General features: G+C 29.3%; 1 protein-coding gene and 1 pseudogene across 2 annotated transcripts; one reads left to right on the top strand and one right to left on the bottom strand.

The window, feature by feature from the left end:
• Window positions 1–99: 99 nt before the first annotated feature.
• LOC122505276 (density-regulated protein homolog) lies at window positions 100–8348 on the bottom strand. Of its 2 annotated transcripts, none has more exons than XM_043616783.1 (5): window positions 8075–8348; window positions 1981–2065; window positions 600–794; window positions 380–519; window positions 100–296 (listed from the first exon to the last, which is right to left on the bottom strand). In XM_043616783.1, exons 1-5 carry the CDS (start codon window positions 8183–8185, stop codon window positions 252–254), a joined length of 576 nt encoding a protein of 191 aa, XP_043472718.1. In that variant the 5' UTR covers window positions 8186–8348; the 3' UTR covers window positions 100–251. The 2 variants fall into 2 exon arrangements, with proteins under 2 accessions (XP_043472718.1, XP_043472719.1); XM_043616784.1 differs by having other exon boundaries at window positions 600–791.
• Window positions 8349–14077: 5729 nt separating this feature from the next.
• LOC122505275 lies at window positions 14078–23821 on the top strand (annotated as a pseudogene).
• Window positions 23822–23896: the final 75 nt, after the last annotated feature.

Below are 23896 nucleotides of genomic sequence, written 5' to 3'. Positions count from 1 at the left end.
AACTAAGTTCTTTAAAGTAAAAACGTTGTGAACATATTTAAAAAAATATAGATATAATTAAAACATCACAAGAATAAGGAAAAAATTATCTTTAATCAATGCATATTAAATGTATGTATTAAGATAAAATTCTGTACATAATTAGAGTCTAAAAGTACATTTTTAGAGTTCAGGACACAAAAGTAAAAAATATTCAAAATTGTGAATTTTGTAGTTTCTGCAATTTCTTTACAGAAAATTTCAGTCACCTATTATCTCTTTTGGTCTCCTAAATCATCTATTGAATCTTCATCAATCTGAAATTAAATATTTACATTTAAATTATTATTATCGAAGCAATATTCTTGATAATAATACTAAAACGAAAATTGTTTCAAACCTGAGGCCATTTTTCGGGAATCACATCAAACAGATCGTCTTTTACATCACCTTGAATTACGATTTCATCCTCACCAGTGACACTAGATCCACACGCAAATTTACTTCCGAAAAACTTAGCAGCTACTTTTAAATCAATATCTGAAAAAATAGATTCAATATGAAGAAGATGAAATAATTACAAGACTAATAGAAAAAAATGATATTTTAAGCCGTCCTACCAAAAGTGCTTAATCCTGTCACTACTGTAACAGACTTTTTCTTTCCTCTAGGTGCTCTGGACACGGTTACCAACTTAGGGATATCTTCCTTCTTTTTTGTTTTTAGCATTCCCTTGCCGCCTCGTTTCTGTCGCTTTTTCTCATCTTCTCCACCCCCTCCTCCTCCTCCACCAGCCTCTGTACTTCCATCTTCTGCTGATTATTATACAAACAAGATATATAACAAACTTCTAAATCAGAAATAACAATATTTATTTAATTTTAGCTGATCCGTTTGGCAAAGCCTGACCCTACATTTTTTTTAAATTTGTACTATCAATTTTTTTATATTTATGAAAATATATAGTTCACAACAAACTAAAAAAACACTTTTAACCATTTTTCGAAATTTAACATTTTTATAACTTTTTTTACAATAACATATTTTTGCATCATTTAAAAAAAATCTGTATAATGCAATAATAATCTGTAATAATTAACTAAATGACGCATTTGTTAGATAAAGTTTCATTAAATTAATAAAAATTAATAAAATGCTTGCTCTAGAAAGCTTCAAAAGTACACATTGTTTATAAAATTGTTATTAAAAGTTAAAAATTTTTAATTTCGAAAAATGGTTAAAAGAGTTTCTTTAGTTCGTTTTGAACTATGGATTTTCATAAATGTTTTTACTTTTACAGAAATTAGAGATGTGCAAAAAGCTCGAAAAGTCGAGCCGAGCCGAGCCGAAATTTTTTTGGGCCGAGCCGAGCCGAGCCCGAGCCGGCTCGATGTATCGAGTACTCGAAATTTTCGAGTACTCGAGTGACTTCGAGTACTCGAAAAATTCGAGTACTCGGGTAAATTCGAGTACTCGATTAAATTCGAGCACTCGAGTGAATTCGAGTACTCGAATTTTTCGAGTACTCGAATGGATTCGAGCTTTTGACTTACTAAAAAAACTATTAATAAGTAAAAAATTTCGAATTTTTTTGAATTACTGAATCAATATTTCTATTTGCTAAATATAATAAATGCGAAAATTCTATGAATTTTCTCTAGAACTCGAATTTACTCAGAGCTCGAAAAAATTCGAGTACTCGAATTCCCTCGAGTGCTCGAAAAATTCGAGTACTCGAATTAACTCGAGTACTCGAAACTATTCGAGCTTTTTACACAGCTCGGCTCGGCTCGAACTCGGCTCGAGCTCGAACTGATTAGGCTCGGCTCGGCTCGGCCCGAAAAATGAAAAGCTCGAAAAAGCTCGCTCGAGCCTCGAGCCTCGAGCTTTTTGCACAACTCTAACAGAAATCTTTAAAAATTTTATTCAAAGTTGACGTGGTTTTTTTTGTGTTTTAAAATAAATATATTATTTTAGTCATTTGAATATGAATCATCTTACCGAGCTTAACTTTTTCGAATTCTGATGGTAAATTTCTTTCAAGCCACTGTTTGCATTTTTCGTATTCTGGATAGTACTCGCAGTACTGAAATTTAACAAATTGTTAAAATTATCATTAAGTATATTTAATTTCAATCAATCAAACTTCAAAATAAAATAATTTATAACTATAAAGGGATCACAGAACCTTCTTTCCTTACAAAAAATGAAATTGGAGGTCAAAATGACGACACAAAAATGTTGCTTAATGTTAATTAAATTAATATATAAAATAATATGAAAAATCTTAATCTGCAAACCTTGTATCTCAATTCTATGCAACTTTATAGGATATCAAGAAAACGGCTGACTCTTGGATATGAAAAAATACTTTACGGAGTTTTGGAAATACTCTACGATTTTAGCAGAAATTCGTAGCGGATTTTAAAAATATTTATTTTTGTGTAATTGGCAAGCACTTGAACAAAAAAACTCATTTTTCGACCCAAAAAACGACACTTTATTGTTTATAACAATTGTTTAAATATATAGTAAAAACTCCGATTCAAAATATTAAAAAAAATATTAATATTCCAAAATGGCGGCACTGGAGCCATTTTTGTAATACATGTTTTATGCAAGGTAAAATTCTCCAGTAAAAAGCTTGATATTTCAATGAAATCGATTTCGGACATGTATAAAACCTTTTGTTCCTTATTCTAGAAAGTTCAAAGAATTTTTCAAGCCAATAAAAAAATTAATTTTTTCTGAAATGTTTACAATTACAATGTTTACCCTTAAAAATTATTAATTTGATTTATTGTTTCTAAAGTTGATTGCTAATAATTTTAATTAACAAATTATTAATTATTATGTAATTATTGTTTTTAAATTATTTAGGGCGTTGTCGGCAGTGGCGGGACAGCGGGTATAGCGAGACACTGCGATATTTCAAACAGCTGAGTTGACAGTGTTGCTTTTTTTGGTGTAAAAGTAAAGTTTTATTCTGTTGAAGCTTTTTTATATGATACACACTTTCTGGATGTAAAATCTGTCACTATAGTTTTAATACAGTTTTTTTATAGTTTTAATCTGTCAATAGTTTTAAGCAAGTTTTAAAGTTTTATTCTTCGTATGAAAAAGTGTTTATAAAATTAAACTTTTCAAAATTTGGTTAACGGCAAATATTTTAAGTAATGTCTCGCCACTACCGACGTTTTTGAATGTCGGTAGTCGCGGGACATTTTTGAAATTCGGTAATAACTTTTTTTTTGAAGACATATGCTATCTATATTATGTAAATTTGTAAAAGATAGTCTCACTAGTCTGTCTGCACAAAAGCAGACCAAATATTCATGAAAATATGAGTCCTACACAAAAAAAAACAAAGCGTGTCTCGCCACTACCGACTCTCCCCTATTATTTAATAATTAAGAACTTTTAAAATATGCATTAAATTGGAACTAATTTTTAGGATAATCCTAAGAATACATGGATTTTTCAATCAAGGATTATATATTTAACTTTTCAAATGCTGTTTTACATTTTATGGGCAGTTTAAAATGTTTTAGTCTGGAGAAAAATTAATTTTATATTATTTTTCACACGTAAAGTTATAAAGAAAATAATATTTTAAATTTAAAATGATTTAACTTTACATTGTGTGAAAGCTAGAATTAAAATTATATTGAACAATTTTTTTAAATTCACAAATATTGAAAAAAATTTGTTTTTTTACATATCGCTATTATTTTGATATTTGCAATGAATGTTGAGGATAAAAATTGTTTAACATTATTTAACAATGTTATAAACAAATTTACCTACTAATAATTTTCAATTAATTTATAAACAATTGTTGTAAAGAAATTACATTTTAACAACAATTGAATATAAAAAAAGAGTTTTTCTCCAACACTTGCTCTGAAAGGAGAACTTTTCTTGGTAGAAAAGTGTGGCGAAAGTAGAACTTTTCTCAACTGCTCTGAAGAGCGTGGCGAAAGTAAATTTGGCGTGGCAAAAGTAAGTCATGAATTTATTCTTTTTTCTTGTTCTTTGACCGAGATTTATTTTGTATCTAACTTCTTCCCCACTCAAAACATTCGCCTTTTATTATATTAAAGATAAGCAGACGTTAAATTAAAATTATACGAAACTCACGAAGAAACCTTTCCTCGCAAGGCGTTGGAGAAAACGTAGTGCACAACTCGTGGTGAAAGAATGTATTTCTCGAGCGATTGCTGCTCTCGCTACGCTCGAGCCGCAAACTTCACTCTTCGCCACTAGTTGTACAATGTACTATTTCTTTTAATATTCTTTTTTCTATAGGGTTCATATATCTTGAAACTTAAATTTAATTCTAAATATTTTTAACAAAGTTATAAACAATTCTTGTAAATAAATTATTTAGCTACAATAACTGAAGGTAAAGTGCTGGTATTGGCATTACTCTTACATAGAAATAACATAGAAAAAAGTAGCTATATTAAAAGTAAAACTATTTTTTTTATATTCAATTGTTGTTAAAATATAATTTTGTTTACAACAATTGTTTATAACTCTATTGAAAAATATTAGTAAATAAATTAAAGTTTCAAGATTCATTAATCCTATAGAAAAAAATAGTAAAGGAAAAAACGAAATTTCTACATTATTTACTTGTTGTTAATTTAAAATTTGGTTATAACAATAGTTTATAAAGTTGTTAAATAATTGTGATCAATAATTTTCACTTCAAAGATTCATTAAGAGAACAGTAAAAAAAAGTCGGTGAAAGAAGACAATATATTTTAGCTTCAGTTATTGTCAATTCTTAATTTGTTTATAAAATTGTTTATAACATTGTTAAATAAAAATATTAAACAATTTTGATCCTCAACATTCATTGCAACTATCAAAATAAGAGCGATTTGTAAACAAACAAATTTTTTTCAATATTTGTGACTTTAAAAAAATCAATTTGTTTATAAAAATTGTTTAAAATATATTAAATTAGTCACAGTGATAAAATTTTATAATGGATGTTATTTGTATACCAATTTTAGTCATTTGTGATGAGAAACTGTGTGTAGAATTTATTTTTCTGACTATTCAAAATTTTAGATATTTTGTCTGCCATTTTTGAGCCTTCATTTTGAATTTCGAAAAAATAAAAATTTCTAGCAATGCCTAAATGATAAGTCATACATTTTGAACGCGATATTTTGTCAGTCCAAAATTTTTCTGAAGCGATTTCCAATCAAAAATATAGTTTTAATGAAACAAAAACCAAAAAATTCTGTGTTTTTTTTTTGTTTAAATAATCACAACTTTTAATGCTTAAGTCAAAAGTTAAATTTTTTTGCCGATTCTGAAAGAGGACGAAAAAATACATAAGAAACATGATTTGCGAATTTTTTTAGTCCACCATCTTTGAAAATGATAAGTGCAAATATGAAGAGAAAAAAACGTACATTTGGGACTAAATGGTTTGCACATTCTTAGGGGCTGTTTCTTGAAATTAGGGTAGTTGAGGGGATAGAAACGGTTAATAATTAGACCATGTCTATACGGCCAGTTAACTGGCAGAATAAGGTGGTTTAATTATTTGGCCAGTAACTAGAAATAAGGGAAAAGCTGGCAGAATAAGATGACTAAATAATTCTGCCAGTGCACTGGCAAAATAAGATGGTTTTACTATTTGGCCATTGTATTAATAAAGCGCCCATCAGGTATAAATATCTGTTGGATGTTTGTTTGTTTATTTAACATTTTAACCAATCTTATAAAAAATTTTAAAAAAATTCCAAAACGGGTAAATCTGCTTTAAGTGTGACATGAACTAAACTTATTAAGAAATTTTTGTTAAAATTTATATTATAATTAATATTATAAAAATAATAAATATATAGGGAAAAGAGCCCCAAGATAGACATTTCGTTTAAAATTTTTGAATAAAGTAGGAGCACCTTATGCTTTTTGTTATTTTTGTTGTTAGTATAGAAGAAGTTCTTGATGCACATTTGAAGGAAAAAAAGCAATTTGTTTTTATTCTGCACACATTTCCTAAAATTTGTGTCTTACGAAGTTTTCTTATAATTTCTTCCTAAATCGGTAAAGTTATTTAAATTATAACTTTTCAATAGGCCAAAAAATACCTAATATATTGTCAGGGTGGTCACAAGTTTCAGATTATCAATTTTCCTGACAATTTACTGACATTAAAATTATATTCCCTGACAAATTTTTTTTACAGGAAAATATGAAAGTTTACGGAAAATGAGTAAAATTTATGAATTTTAATAATTTTCAAAAATAACAATTATAATCCTTTCTAAATTCAATTATTTTCTATAATTTACTACCAAACTTCATCTCTACATCAATTATTTTAAACAATTTTTCGAAAGTTCTATTAGAATTTAATTATTCAAATACAAAAAGTAAATTTTTTATAATAATTGTAATTGTCCATGTTTTTTTCTTAAGTTATTAAGGTATAATATTTTCTAAAAATTACAACAAATTTTTAATTCTTTTAATTCTTACAATTAATTTTTTAAAAATATTTTAAAATAATTTTTGAAAGATAATAGTTTTTTAATTATATACAATTGAAAATCTTCTAAAAATAATTGAAGTTTTGAAAAAAGTATCTAAATAAAAATAATCGAAATTTTGAAGAATTTTATTTATAAATATGACCATCATTTCTCAGAAATTTAAACAAAATCTAAAACAGTAAATTTTTATCAATTTTTATTTATTTTGTTCGAAAATAATTTAATCTTAAAAAATTATGATAAAACAATTCGAAGAATTAGTTTTTAATAATATTTTAATGTAATTTTTCAAAAATAATTGAATTTCTTAAAAGAATTTTTGTATAATTTAAAAAAAAACTAATTAATTTCTTATGGAATTTTAATTAAAAATTTTGAACACGTTTTTTTTCTCCAAAATGTTAAAAATAATTCTAAAATGTTATTACTTTTTGTATATATCTGAATTTTTAGAAATATGTACTTAATTGAAAATATTGAATTTTAAAAAATTAGAAGCTATTTTTCATTAATTTTCATTTTTAAATTTACATTTAAAGAATTTTCATGAAATTTATAATTCAATAATTTTCAAAATTTACAATGAAAATTCTTCAAAAGTTGATTTTCAAAAATTGTAAAAAAATACCTGAAAGAAATAATTGTTTTCAATTGTTTTAAAAAATGATTCAAGAATAATTTTTGAAAAATTTGTTATAGTTTTTTTTCGCACTATAAAATGAAAATAATTTGCATTTTATACTAAAAGATGAGGTATTTTGTTGCAGTTTTTGAAAATAAATCGAAAAATGGCTCAATTTTCTTAATTTATACCTACCAAAAAAATTTGTTTTCTGTCATTTCCCTGATTTTACTTTTTCACCTTTTGCACCCTTTTTGTTAAATTGTCTCTACATACTTCATTTATTTGGTTGTTTTTTTAATTTATCAAAATGGCAGCTTGCCCGTATATTGAAATATTAAAAACTGTTTATTTTGACTGGCCAAATAGAGTCCCTTTTTTATTTGGCCTGATTTAGATATTAATTGTATATTTTTTTAGATACACTGGCCAAATAAGAAAACTAACTTATTCTGCCAGTTCACTGGCAGAATATTTAAACCACCTTATTTTGACAGTTAACTGGCCGAATAGACACTCCGTAATAATTAATGCTCATGAACATTAGTGGCCCATGAGATAGAGAAAAGGGTTTGTTTGGAGATGATTCAATTTATAATCATTTTCTATAAATTTTTCCTTCCGAAATTCATTATTTCTATGAAAAGCCGATAAAAAGGAGCAAAATAAGAATTTAATTGAAAGAAAAATCAATAGAAATAGATTAATAAATTTTCACTACACTTATTTTTTTCTAATAAATTTTCACCAATATCAGAAGGTTTTAAATAAAAAATTGTTTAGTTTGTAACTAAAATTCAACAAGTAATAAATGTTATTTGACACTTAGTAAATTTTAAATAAGAAGTTTGACAAATTGCATAAGAAATTACTTTCATCTATAAAAATAAAATTGACAATTTAATTGTTATTTTATTTCATTTGAAACGTTCAATAAAGTACTAAATATTACCTCTATAGGAAGAGAGCAGTTTCCACAATATTGTACATGAATTGGATAACTTATACTAGGATCAGGCCCTATTTGCAAATTCGGTAATTTTTCCACCACTTCTGCTGACATACTTAATTTACTCTTATGTTTAAAAAAAATTGTATGAAAAATAAACTTTTATTGATTAGTTTAAGATGAAAATGAATTTCTATAGTATATTTACAATATTATTCTTCAACTACCATAAAAGAGGTTAGAATAAGCACTTTTTGTTGACAGAGATGGGCTACCGTATATGTTATATTTAATCCAAAATCTTTCACTTCAAGGTTGTTTAGGAACGACTGTTTGTCAATATCCGCAAAGGGGCTTTCTACAATTGTTTTTTTTCACCAGCGCAGTCGGCAGACGCAGCATCCGTCAACAATCATGTTCAACATTTTTAATTATGTAAAATTAGTCAAAAAATTAATTAGTTTTTTTAAATTATACTAAAATTTTTTTAAGAAATTCAATTATTTTTAAAAGATTTTACCAAATTTTAATTGTTTGGAAATTTTTCAAAATTGAAAAACTATTATCTTTCAAAAATTATTTTAAAATATAATTATGAATTCTAAAAGAACTTTTGGAAAATTATTTAAATCAATTGATTCAGAGATGAAGTTTAGTTGAAAATTGTAGAAAATAATTGAATTCAAGGTGCTTCTATACCTCCGGTGGATTGGTCAAGCAATCGGCTTGATGAATTTTCACGGTCGGAAAATGTACTTTCATGGCGGGTATTTTTGAAAAAGTAAATGTTGAAAAGGTTTTTACTTGAAAATTTATTTAAAAATATGATTTTATCATAGAAATTATTTTGAAAGTAATGTTAAAAAACATGTTTTATTTTAAAAGTTATCAAATTTTAATTCAAAATGTTTTAATTTTCCAAAGAAGTGTAAAAAGCCTAATGTTTTTGAAATGCTAGTACAGACGGTACAGACTGTTTGTTATGAATGTACATAACCTAGCGTTGTGTTGTCTGTTCATTATTATCACGTACTTCGTGATTATTATTTAATATAATAATAATAAAATCATTAAATTTAGAATATAATATCACAAGCACGACAACACAACGCTAGGTTATGTACATTCATAACAAACAGTCTGTACCGTCTGTACTAGCATTTCAAAAACATTAGGCTTTTTACACTTCTTTGGAAAATTAAAACATTTTGAATTAAAATTTGATAACTTTTGAAATAAAACATGTTTTTTAACATAAATTTCAAAAAAATTTCTATGATAAAATCATTTTTTTAAATAAATTTTCAAGTAAAAACCTTTTCAACATTTACTTATTCAAAAATACCCGCCATGAAAGTACATTTTCCGACCGTGAAAATTCATCGAGCCGATTGCTTGACCAATCCACCAGAGGTATAGAAGCACCTTTAGCATTGGGACGCGTCGCGTCTGCGTTTGCGTCGAGACCATTTGAGTCCATTCTGGAACGGCCCTATGACAGTCCCATGGTAGTGTTTTGCGTTGCGTTTTGTAACTAGGCCATGAGTGCAAATATAGCCAATATATATCTCCATCTCTCTCACACTCATTGCCTAGTTACAAAACGCAACGCAAAACGGTGCCATGGGACTGCACTCTAAGGGTGGAGTCCCATGACAGCGTTTTGCGTTGCGTCGTAATGGGAGAGAAAAAGACGCAAATATACGTTTGCTGCATTCTCTCTCATTACAACGCAACGCAAAACGCTGCCATGGGACTGCGGCCTAAGGCTGCGGTTACACCTCTGCAGGCTGCCTGCCTGCGCAGGCAGGAGCAACGAGAGTAAGGGAGAAGTTTGAAGTCACTGACTCTCTTACTATTGTACGTTACCATGACAACCTGCAGGCAGACAGGCTGCCTGCAGAGGTGTAACCGCAGCCTTAAGGTTCGCAAAGCAGTTGTGCATTGACCTTATTTTACGGATTTTACGCTTTACGTATCCCCGCTACCTAAGATTTGCCCCCTGGTTTCAAAACTTCTAATCTTCTTAAAAGTGAAGTGTGTGCAAGTGCTTTTTGTGGAGTTGTAGACTCTCCATAATGTTGGCCTTATGTGTTAATAGGTTAAAGGTGCTTCTATACCTCCGGTGGATTGGTCAAGCAATCGGCTTGATGAATTTTCACGGTCGGAAAATGTACTTTCATGGCGGGTATTTTTGAAAAAGTAAATGTTGAAAAGGTTTTTACTTGAAAATTTATTTAAAAATATGATTTTATCATAGAAATTATTTTGAAAGTAATGTTAAAAAACATGTTTTATTTTAAAAGTTATCAAATTTTAATTCAAAATGTTTTAATTTTCCAAAGATGTGTAAAAAGCCTAATGTTTTTGAAATGCTAGTACAGACGGTACAGACTGTTTGTTATGAATGTACATAACCTAGCGTTGTGTTATCTGTTCATTATTATTTTGATTATTTAATATAATTAAATCATTAAATTTAGAATATAATAATATCACAAGCACGATAACACAACGCTAGGTTATGTACATTCATAACAAACAGTCTGTACCGTCTGTACTAGCATTTCAAAAACATTAGGCTTTTTACACTTCTTTGGAAAATTAAAACATTTTGAATTAAAATTTGATAACTTTTAAAATAAAACATGTTCTTAACATTACTTTCAAAAGAATTTCTACCTATGATAAAATCATTTTTTAAAATAAATTTTCAAGTAAAAACCATTTCAACATTTACTTATTCAAAAATACCCGCCATGAAAGTACATTTTCCGACCGTGAAAATTCATCAAGCCGATTGCTTGACCAATCCACCGGAGGTATAGAATACGGAAGCTTCTACGCGCCACCCTGCGGCACTCACTCGCTTTACGAGGCACAAGGCAAATGTCGTTTGAAGCACCCTGCTAGTGAATGCCTTGTACGATGCCTCGGTGTGTGCCTCGTAGGGTGCCTCGATGCGTGCTTTGTGCGACCAGTAGTAGACCAGTGTTTTGAAATTTTAAACGGCTTTAAATGTAAATCAGAATTCTCAAAAAAAAAATTTGACTAGTTCAGGTTAAATTAATAACTAATTGCTGTTAATATTTTTAAATTAAAAAGTGTAAATTTTAGAATAATTACAAATTTTGTTGAATCTTTTTTTGGATTGTAGTGAGGGTGTTGAAATGTATTTTTACTTGAGAGATAGGTTATATAACCTCTAGTTGTCTTAAAAATTTTAAGCAAATATGTACATCTTGAATAATTATTGAATTCAATCCTCATATATAAAAATATATTGAATCGTACTTGCAGCTTGTCATAAATAACTTTTTTGGTAGGTGAAAATGGTGAAAACATAACCTTGACATTTTATACTCAAGTAAAAGAAACATTTCAACACCCTCACTACAATCTAAAACAAGATTCAACAAAATTTGTAATTGAAGGGTGGCATGACAAAAATGGTCAAGCAACAATTTAACGATTTTACAGGAAACGAAAATAACACATTAAAAATTTTTTCTGATCATTAAAGAAAAATCTAAAAAAAACCGTTTGGAAATACTATTTCGCTCAATCAGTAGAAATAAAATTTATGAAGATAAACCTACAACCTACATATTAGTGAGAAAAATAAGTAAAAGTGTACTATTTTGTGGTTACGTCAAATGCGCATATTTTGTTATAAAATTATAATTGTTAAAAAATATACAGTTTAAAGAAAAACTGAAAAATTAGTTTTTTAATATTGAAATGACGAATTGAATGCAAAAAAGTTTGCTTTGAAAAAGTTGTTTGTTTTCAAGAAAATTGTTAATTTAATGTTAACTTTTGAAAGTAAAAAGTATAGAAATTATCAAATGTAAACTACAAACAGGAATATTTAAAAATTAACAGAAGAATAATATTTAAATTATTGAAAATTAGATAAAGAATAAAAATTATTTCTAAATAGACATACAGTTTTTCAGAGAAATTTAATATATATTTAATGATATAAAAAAGAAATAAATATTTTTAACGATATTAATCTATTCATAATAATATTCTTTTCTTTTGTTTTTTAACTGAATTGCATTGTAAGTAAAAATATGTAGGCTATTGTCTTATTCTTATTTTTATTAAAAACGAGTTTAAAAAACAATTTACAAGAAAATCCTTTTACAGAACTGTGTAAAAGAATTTACCTGATTTTTTTCTAAAAATATCTCAATTTCGAAAAATTGTTGCTGACTCCCTTTTGTCATGCCACCCTTCAATTATTCTAAAATTTACACTTTTTAATTTAAAAATATTAACAGCAATTAGCTATTAATTTAACCTGAACTAGTCAAATTTTTTTTTTGAGAATTCTGATTTACATTTAGGGTGGAGTCCCATGGCAGCGTTTTGCGTTGCGTTTTGTAACTAGGCAATGAGTGTGAGAGAGATGGAGATTAATGTTTGCTATATTTGCACTAATGGGCTAGTTACAAAACGCAACGCAAAACGCTGCCATGGGACTTCACCCTTAAAGCCGTTTAAAATTTCAAAACACTGGTCTACTACTGGTCGCACAAAGCACGCATCGAGGCACCCTACGAGGCACACACCGAGGCATCGTACAAGGCATTCACTAGCAGGGTGCTTCAAACGACATTTGCCTTGTGCCTCGTAAAGCGAGTGAGTGCCGCAGGGTGGCGCGTAGAAGCTTCCGTAATAGAAGCACCTTAAGAATGTGTTGTCCTTTGTCCTTTGACGTTTATATTGTATATTTATCATTTCTATTCAATCGTACAGTTGTTCGTGAGAAATATTAAGTTTTCATAATGAGAATAGTTTTAGACATTCGTGATTAAGTTTTATCAGGGTGGCCGCTGGACCGGGAAACCGGGAAAAGACAGTGAATTTTGATCTTGACCGGGATTTTTGAATTTTTTTTTTAAAACACACATTACTTTGTGAGAAAAAATAGAAATATTTATTTTAATAGACTTAGGTATTAACTATATTTCATTAAAAAAGATTGAATGATCTTCTATAAAATCTATTTATATTTTGTCAGAGAATTTTATAAAAAGTACTATAAAAATATTCAATTTCTAGAATTTATAAGAAAATTATGAATTTTGTTGTCCAACGTGACAGACTTAGAAAAAGAAAATATTAAATTTAATTTTAAATTCTTTCTATTTCTAACAATAATTAAACAAAATATAATTTTAATTAAATATGTCAAAAAAATTTCAAAGAGAAAAAATTTCACATCCTATAAAATAGTGAAAAATAGATCAATTTAAAAAATTTTTTTGCAATAATAATAAATAAAATTTCTTTTCTTAGAAAATAAATTTTAAAAAACCGTATTTTTCATTAATATCAATTAGTATTTTTACAATTATTCATAAGCAAATTTTTCTATATTTTAGAATGTTAAATTAATATTACTAATATTATTATAGATTGAATTTTAAAAAGTTTCAAATTGAAGTTTTAGAAAAGTTGAATTTTAAAAGATTTTAACTAAAAACTCTGAATAAGTTAGTTTTTAAAAATATTTTTATTCACATTTTTTCAAATTAGTTATGTTTTTAAATATGTAATATTTAATTGGAAAATTTTCAAATTATTCAAAATTTCATGAAATTGTCTTGTAAACAAGTGGATTTTAGAAATATTTTAGTTATTTCTAGAATATAATTGAATTGAAATTTTGAAAATAATTTTTAATAATAGTTACAGTAGCAATTCTTAAAAATTATTCAAATTTTAAGGATTTGAAATTTGAATTTTTTTTTGAAATTTGAATACCTACTATATAGAAAAAAAAGGATAATAATTAAATATTTATTTCAAAAAATCTATTTAAGTTCAAAATTATTTTTAGAGTAAACTAAAATATTTTTAGGGTTTGAGAAAAAGTCAAAGTTTTGTCTAAAAATCAGGAAATTCTTTCAATCTTTCATGGAATAATTTATTTTCAGAGTTATTATTTATGACCGGGAATGGACCGGGAAATTACCGTGAATTTTTTTTTAGAAAAAAAGTGGCCACCCTGTTTTATGGCGGAAGTTATAATATTTAATCAATTTGATTATTTGCAGCTGTCATAATTGCATAAATATACACAACAGCTTGTGTTTACAATAACAAACAGGATAAGTAATTTGTTTCGCATAATATGTCCAGAACAAAAGATGTTCCGTTTGGTGCACACATTGTCTCGAAGATTACGAGCAGATGTTGCCCTTGTCATCAGTCAACACGTTTGTTGTGGAACCAAGGCGCTGTTTTGGTGCTCACCTTTCTATCCTACATGTGCTACCACTTGAACAGAAAGCCAATCTCTGTCGTTAAAAATGTACTGACTGTCAATTGCAGTAACTTATCTCCACCACCTAATTTCCCTGTAAATTCTAGCAATCGAGACACTTGGTGTGATTGGGCCCCTTTTGGTGAGTTACTTTTAATAATATATATTTTTCTTTTCAATAAAGTTGCAAAAGTTTTGGGGGCGAGTTTCAACTTATCTGCCTGTTATTGTTTAAATGTTTATAAAAATATATTCTTTTTAAATTACAATCTAGTCCATTTTCAAACTACAATCTGTATTTTCCAGCTAAGAATTTTTAGTTTTATATAAAATAATTTTTTAATTCTGAAAATGTCACATTTAACCTTTCTTATCATTATCTATGAGTAATTGTTTCAAGATTAAATTTTAATAACAAAGTTATATCGTCATTAAAAGTCACACACACAACATTCTTTAATCATATACTTTTACATTTTGTTTATGAAAAAAGTAATAATACAAAAATGTCACTTAATCAAAAATTATAAAGTCTTGTTTCTCGTTTATAATGTCTTAATTAATTGATCGAGATAACAAGTTATTGTTAAAAGCTATTTCTATTAACATTTGTTTTAATTTTTAAGAAAACAAGAGAATATAAACAGTTTTCTGATGAGGGATGAAAGGGTTTCTACAAGTCATGGAAATCATGGAATTGTCATGGGATTTCACTTTGATTCATGGAAATCTCATGGAATTTCTCATCGGATCATAGAATTTTTTTAATTTTTCTTGTAAACCCGTGTGATTGAAATTCGCGCTCCTTTATTACTAACTCGGGGTGGTCACAAGTTTCAATTTGTCAATTTCCCTGACAAATTTTTTTTTGAAGAATTTTTTTTCATGGTGAAATTTATTTGCACATTTTAAAATTCATGTTTTATAATAATATTCTTATATGTTATTGAATAAAGATTTCCAAAAGTTTAAAACTTTTGAAACTATTAATTTCTATGAAAAAATAATAGTGATTAAACATTTATTTAAAAATAAAGTTCTTTAGAATCAGGGGAAAGTCAAAATTTTGTCTGGAAATTAGGTAGTTATTTAATTTGGTAAAACGGGTAAAATATAAATGTAGTTTTAAAAACCTGGAAAACCTGGGAAAGTCAGGAAATTTGAAAAGAGCAGAAGCGTGGCAACCCTGGATTCGTATACTATTCTCTTGGTAGTTTATTAAAAACAAGAATCTTAAATTCTAATTGACAGAATCATTACTCATGGATTCCTTGAAATACTTATCTATTTACCGTAAGCTGCTCTATTGCAGACATAGCAACTGCTCGTCAATTGTTTTGGCAAGGCTTTCCCGCTTCAAAACAAAAAATGTTATAATAAACACAACAACAACAACAACATCCAACTTGCAAAATTGATGACACGTGTTCAAAAAAGTGTGTTTTTAGTAATGCAATTTTTTACATTATAAAAAAATATACCCAATACAGTTTTCTTCTAAATGGTTGCAAAAATAAGTTTTTTAAATTAATTTTTCACAACATAGTATGTACACAGTGATTTCCGTATTTTGCAGATACCAGATACTCACGATTCATCGGCATTACTTGGAACACTCGATTCAGCATTTTTATTTGCATATGCTGGTGCGATGTTCCTTAGGTAATTAAATTCATTTTTATTATTGTAATTCGATTTAATTAAGTAAATGAATTATTTTATCAACAGTTGACTCTGAAATTTCAGAGACAAGATTAAAAATTAAATTTTTTAAATTTTCAGTGGCTTTATTGCTGAAAGGGTAAATCTACGTTATTTTTTGGCTCTGGGAATGCTTACATCCGGAATTGCATCTTACTTATTTGGAATAGCAAGATCATATACATAATATACATAGTCTTTCTTATTTGATTCTGGTCCAGGTAGGTTTCACGTGATGAATACCTATTTTAAATTTAAACAGCCTGAAGAATAAGTCTTTAATTTCTAATATTACCAAACTTTTGTTATTCCCGGTCACATGGTTGTAACCGTAAAATCGCAAAATTTGTTTTCTCAAAAATATCATGTAAAGCAAAGTGACGGAATTACTTTGGAAATGTTGAAAATTGCCAAAACTTTTGAAATTAAGAGACTTAAATCTGAAACATGTGTTTCAGACATTTGGTGGAATATGCCAAACAACTGGCTGGCCAGGCGTTGTTACAGTTGTTGGAAACTGGTTTGGAAGAGGAAATCGTGGATTGATATATTTGGAATTTGGAATTCACACACCTCTTTAGGGAATATTTTAGGCACTTTGATTGCAGCTTACTATGTCCAAAGTGATTGGGGCTTAAGCTTCATAGTTCCTGGAGCCATAATGGGAATTTGTGGCTTTCTCATTTTCTTATTTTTAGTGCCTCATCCAGAAAATGTTGGCTACTCAACACCTGGACCACTGGGATATAGAAAAATTGAAACACCTGGAAGTTCAGATGAAAGTAGTGGTGGAGATGAAGAAACACGAAATATTGATGAGGTATGTGCTGAAATCGCAACGAAACCTGAATTTTTAAATTTGTTTTAAAAAGAAAATTCGTGTATTTCTTTAGTATACTTGGGTAGTTTCTAAGCTTCAGAAAAGTTGCAGGATAGAAAGAGCTTTACCATAGAAAATTGATTAGTGCACTTATAAATTTTCACTTTTAATAAAAACTTTCAAGAAGCTCATCGAACTTTTCAGTGCTAGATTGATTGTGTTCTTTTCCCTCTTGACCGTATTAATGATTTGCACATGGATTATTATTGTTGGTTATTATTACAAGCATAATACTCAACAGCTGAAAATATCGCTATTGCGTCCATTGTTTCATATTTCTTTATGCGCAAGCTCACTGTGGGAAAAAAGTGCACCTCTTTGAACAAAAATCTTATGATAACAATGCAATGTCCTATTAAATTTAATATTTATTTATTCAATTTACCGCAGTTGTGCTTCATAGACCAAACCTTCTTGAGTATTTAAAAAAAAAAAATATTAAAATCGGTTAAGATTTGAGTTGTCAGTAGATTTTTGTCCAAAAGGTGGACTTTTTTCTCCACTGTGAAGCGCGTCTGTTAATAGAATAACAAAGATTGGTCCATTTTTTATTTTCAGTGACAAAAATTCTGACGTGTTTAAGGTATAAGTCGCGTAAAATGGTTTTCGTCAGATTTTTTTCAAATTTTGCATACTTATTCCTCAAGTATTTATCTACAGAATGAGACCAATTTCATTAATTTTGACCGTTTCAAAGCTTCAAAAAATGAATTCAAAGTTCAAACGTTTTGCATGGAGAGAGTACTCAATGCATGTATTAAATTTGTTAAATAATTATTTATATGTATGATAACTAATCGTCAGATTTTGAAATAAAACTGCCAAAGTATTCAATTAGATGAAACAAATGCATAAAAAAAACATGACCTTTTTTGACCGCACCAAACTATAAATATATTGACAGAAAGGTAAAAAAATAGTTAAATTATATGAAATTTCATACGAACGAATAGAGTGGGGAGTTAAACTGTCTCTCTCACTCTCACTGCCCCACTCTTGTAAGCGGCCCGGTAAACTTTTGGCCAGAGCCAGCAGCGCGACTAATACCTTAAATGTCGTAAATCTTTTACTGAAAAATTCTGTGAATCTTGTTGAAATACAATGCGCTGTATGGGTTTTTAATTTTAAAATAGTTTTATATTAGATAGCTAAAGTACGACTTGTCAAATTTTCAAGTTGAACGTAAAGTAGACTGAGGTATTTTTAATACACATTGTTACTAATTTTTGTAGGGGTTGCTGGCAATTTTAGTTTTGAAAAAGCTTACTTTTTGTTGTGTTTTCTGAAAGTGGGACTAATTGAACCGACGGATCGTAGAAGGGCATATACCCCATTTGAATTATATTGGCTATATGCCCTTCTACGATCCGGCGGTTCAATTGTCAGCAATAACAGAAATTTCCCAAAGTTAGAAATCAATTTTGAAATAGAGCCGTAAATATTCTTCTTTTCACTTGGAAATTGCCAGTTACTCTTTAATGAATAATTTAAATATTTCATGCAACCGCATTATTTGTAGTAATTAAAAAATTCTTGTGATTATATTTAATTTGGTATTATGATACATAACAGACACATAACAGCTTTTATCAGTGCACCTTCTATATATTGAGCATATTATGTATGTGGGTTGCTCTATGCACATAGCCATGGAGTAGTGTAAGAAAACCGAATGACATACACATTTCTTCTTCTTAAATGACTTTTAACAAATTTTTATTTGTTGCGGGAACTTGCCTTCATAATTTTGTCAAATTTTTCTAATCTCAGGACGCGATCCCATGTAAGCAGTAAGCGTAAAACCGAAAGTAGGATTTCATGAGAGTGAAAAAGTCAGGAATATCTGACTATTTCTCTTGCACTCATGAGATTCTGCTTCTGCTCGGTTTTACACTTTCTGCTGACTGACAAACATTAATCTATACAAATTCCTTATAAAAGTTAGCAATTGGTAGGAACGTCTGATACACCAAATTTTTTCCGTCTTCTTATTGTTCATCATGGCAGTGCTCTGCGAAGAGCTTAAAAGTGTTTCACTGTTCGGTCTCCTTATGCTACTCTGTGCATACAGCATGCTTCACACTAACGTAGAAAACATCATTTTCTATACCTAGAATGTGGCTTATCGGCGTGGCTGGCACCAACACAGCGATTTTCATGTAAGTGCATGTTGATCAATTTTTTTATAATTTAACAGCAATAATGTCGAACACTTGTTGGCGTTTAAATAAAAATAATTTTTGCATTTCAACTTGAATTGAGCAAAAAGCTCGTATATAGCTAGATAAAAAGATGTATCGAGTGAAATCGAGTACTCGATTGAATTCGAGCTTTTCAATTGCTCAAAAAACTATTAATAAGTAGAAAATTTCAAATTTATGCGGTATACTGAATCAATAAAGTAATTAGTAAATGAGTTTTCAATTTACTAATTAAAACATATGCGACGAGCTTTTTATATAGATCGACTTCAGCTCAAACTGATTAAGTTCGGTTCAACTCGAACGTACTCGATTAAACTTTTGGTTTTTTTTGCACTATTATAACTATTATAACCCTTATTGTATCACTAAATACTATGCATTACCACCGCACTTTTAGCGCTAGTTAAATTACGTGGGCTTTGTAGTGTACATATAATAGGCATGGACACCTAGTACACGGAGAAGAATAGAGGTTTGAAGAAACTACCTAGAGTGTCGATTAACTATATTTCAGGGTAAACAACACTTTAAAATTTAAATATAGTCACACAAGTCATACAAGACTTTTGGGTTGCTGCGGTTCAATTCAGTGCAATTTTGAGCGCGTGACTGTCTAAAAGTTGTTCAACAACACTACTTTGGACACTTTGAACAACACCCACATTTTGGACAGTCACGCGTCCAAAATTGCAGCGCACCACAACCATAGTGGAGCTGCTGTCACACACGTTGCTCCGCTACAGTCCAAAAGATCTCTGAGTGTAGAGACAGGACGACACATGCGTAACTATATACATATTTTATCTGTCATTTGCAACAGCTGACGAAAAACAAACACTAACTCAAGAACACAGATACAGTGTATACAGTTAAGCATGTGTTGGCACTTTATAGTCTCTAGTCTTCTTGAACAAAACAGATATACAAGGAGAGTTCTCTTGACTACCAAAAAATAAAATCAGGACTACTGAACTATCACAATAGTTGGGTTGAACATCAATATTTTGACCCTCCAGTTTTCTCCGTGTAGATCACGTAGATCCACCTCCAAAGTTTCTTTAGTCGTCGAAGGTCAAAATGCCATATGTAGGCAGGGGTTATGTAATAATTTATTTTTCAGACACCCACAGTGGCTAATGTTCTTTCGCGTTAGGAGCGTTGTTAATTTTTCAGACAGCAAAATATTTTACCAATTTACTGTGGTAACGCTGCATTCAGATATGGATATTTATAGTATGCTCTGGAGATAGGTATCTGAGCAGCAAAAAATTACAAGTTACTCATAATAGATTTTTCATTATTCTTTTGAAATGAAATATTGTTTTATTAAATAATTGTAAGCACTTTCTCTGCAAACTGTAGACATGTTAAATGCTGCTTGGGTAGCTTTCTTCAGAGTACGTTACTCATAAGTTATTTACATTCAAAATAAAATATATTTCTATGCTGTTTTTAATTTAGTACCTATTTTTATTATGGTGAATTTTAATATTATTATTCTAACGAGTAATTATTTTTAAAGGAAGTGGAAAATCTACGGACGGAAACGAGTCCTATGCTATGTATCAATAGACATGCAAAAAATGACATACCCATAGGATTTCTAGGAGCAATCAATATTCCAGGAGTTCTCGAATATTCCTTTTCCTTATATACCACTCTACATTGCTGCTTCATGTTAGTATTTCAATTACTTCAAATATTAATTTTTTAAACATTAATTTACACCGAAGTCATGATAAAATGATTATTAAATCTGTTGAATAATTATTAATGAAGGACACAAGTTTTACAGTCGATTTAAAATCGAAAATTGCGTTCTGTGTTTTTCTTATTTCTCAAAAATAAATAATAAATAATCTCTTAGCGCATGCTTCATTAAAGTCAAATGTCATGTTTTTGTTAAATTAAAAAAGAATTTTGATTGTTAAATGTATAAAAAATTAAATTTCCATTAATTATTTGCAATAGGATTTAAAATTATAAAAATTTGAAAACTTCATTTTGCCTTGACTTTTTAATATTGTAGATAAATGAAAGATTTTTTCTTGTTTGGCTTGGGTATATACATACAATTTAATAACAAAAACCACTTCAAGGGGAACGACCAGCAGAAAAAATGACGCTAATGTATGTAACATTAGCTTCGCATAAATGTGTCTCAATCTACAAAAAGTAAGAAAATTTAGAGTGAGACAAACTTATGCCAATCTGTCGTAGAAAAGAGAAAGGCGAGAAAGGTTTTTCCAAAAGCCGTGTAATCGTACCCCAACTCGTTTTTCCATTTTTCTCTGTTTATTGCTTAAATTCACGGATATGTTTATATATGTATAATGAACAGCTCTAATAGATATAGATAATGGAAGAACATTGCATTGTGGAGTACTTTTAAAACGCATAAGTAAATAAGTTAGAAAAGGGATAGTCACTGGCAATCCTAGGAGAATTCCTACTTTAAGTAGCAAAAGTAAGCTAGAAAAGACGCGATTTATTTTAATTGTCTCTAAACCTTTAGTACAAGGGTACAAGAGTAAGCTTTAGGTTTAAACTTAACCCTCTATATCCGTCGTCGCAGAAGAGCAAACTGCTCACCATCATAAATTAGTCCAAAATTGTTATAAAATGCCAAATATTTTAGGAATGTTCATTAGAATTTCTATGAAACCTATTGGCAGTAAAATTAACTTCCATTTTCAATAACAAAAAAATAAAAATATAATTATATAAAGAAGAAGAAGAAGAAGTGTGCTGTGAAAGGTACTGAAAATATGGAATTATAATTTTTTGTATTTTAGCAGTTATAAATAAAAAAAGAAACTGGGTGAGGAAAGTCCTCATCATGCGACGGATGGAGGGTTAAACGACAATTCGACCCGACAAATGAACTAGGTTATATTATGTGAATATGTTTTAGTTGATGACTTATAAATTATTTTACAGCAACGTACAATGCAAAAGAAAGTGCCAACATTTCAACTGTATTTGACATTGGAGGAGTTTTTGGGGCCATTGCAGCTGGTATGCTGTCGGACTATTCTGGCATGAGTGCTCTAACCTGTGCTGTGATGCTTGCTCTTGCAGTGCCTACAGTAAGTAGTCCGAGAAGTAGTATAAAAAAGCCATCAGTAGTTTAAGAGCGAAGCCTCTTAAAATACTGTGGAGAGAAAGCGATTATTAGGCAAGTTTCTTATACTACTTTGTGGTTATGGTTATGCCATTGTACGATGGGAAACGTTCACAAATGATGTCACGTTTTTTGAGTGTTTCTACTAAACGTGCGATACAATGTATTTTTCTCATGCAAAAGACCGCAAAATTGCCTGAAATATAAAAAAAGTGCATGTCATCATGGTCATCATTTGTGAACGCTTCCATAGAAGAAATGTTTCAAATCCTTCAAGCTCAGGACTAGTGAGAGAACTTTCTTATTAAATGTTTATTCGATAAAGTGTCTTGAAACACTAGGTAATTAAACAGGTTGTAATTTTATGGAGAATATATTTCAGAGCGTTGAATTAAATTACAAAAAAGATTCTCTATCGTTTGAAATTTCTTAGGCAAAAAATGATGAAGCAACTACATAATAAACGTTTTGTATTCCAACTTTTCAGCTCTTTATTTACGACTATTTGGGCACAGTCAGTTTCGGCGTGAATGTATTGTTATTACTCACGGCAGGATTTTTAGTGAACGGACCCTACGCCCTTATAACGACCGCAGTGTCCGCTGAGCTAGGCACACATTCCAGTTTGGGCAACAACGCGAAGGCTCTCGCAACCGTCACCTCCATTATTGACGGAACGGGCAGCGTAGGCGCCGCAATTGGGCCACTACTGGCTGGCCTTGTCTCCAGCTATTACGGATGGCACAATGTTTTCTACATGCTTATGGCTGCCGACGTCTTGGCGCTGTGTGTAAGTTCTAAAGTTGTTCAGTCATCACGTTATTTCACGTTCAAATTAAAATTATGTATATATTTATATTATATTTTTCAGTTGCTGTCGAGGCTAGTTTACAGAGATATCAAAATGTTGGTCCAAAGAAGATGGTCTGTTTAACCGTGATATTAAATTAATTATTAATAATAGGAATAATTCATTGAGTGGATTCTAAAATACATCAAGTATTTTACTGCTAGACAAAGACTTTACAAATCTGTTACAGTATATATTTTTATTTACTGCCAAATCGGCTGTTGTAAAAAAAAAAAAAATTCCAGATGTTTTTTTTAAATATTGCGAAAATTGTTTGAATTGTGATATATAATAATCCATTTCAAGTGAAGCATGAGTTCTGAAAGACATTTGTAAAAATTTATTTTGTTCCAACACCGTTAAATGTTTTTCTCTCACAATTTTTTTTATACCAATTGCAGCTGCGCTGTTTGCACAGGCAGGCAGGCAGGCAGGCAGGCAGGCAGGTTTAAGCTCCTTTTTTCGCGACGCGTCACATTTACCAATTGTACATTGAGTTCCAATATAGTTTTCAGACTTGGAGAACCTTCGTGTTTTTAAAGATTTTCTTTCTTTTTACACGCAGCAAATTCATCAGTTTCTTCAACTACGTATTTGTAATAGTGATTATTATCAATTATTAAATTAAAATACTTTGAAAATTCGATTTGTTAAAAAGTTGAATCAGTGACTGATTTTTTACTATCCAATTAATTATTTTTAACTAATTCAAACTGAGATCAAACAGTATAAATATCTATAAAAATTGAAATAAAAAGCGATTTTTTAAAAACAAATTAAAATAAT

Source organism: Leptopilina heterotoma, unplaced genomic scaffold, assembly GCF_015476425.1.
Source record: "Leptopilina heterotoma isolate Lh14 unplaced genomic scaffold, ASM1547642v1 Lhet_351, whole genome shotgun sequence".
In the NCBI taxonomy this organism is placed as follows: Eukaryota; Metazoa; Arthropoda; class Insecta; order Hymenoptera; family Figitidae; genus Leptopilina; species Leptopilina heterotoma.
This window is presented reverse-complemented; position numbering and strand designations above follow the sequence as displayed.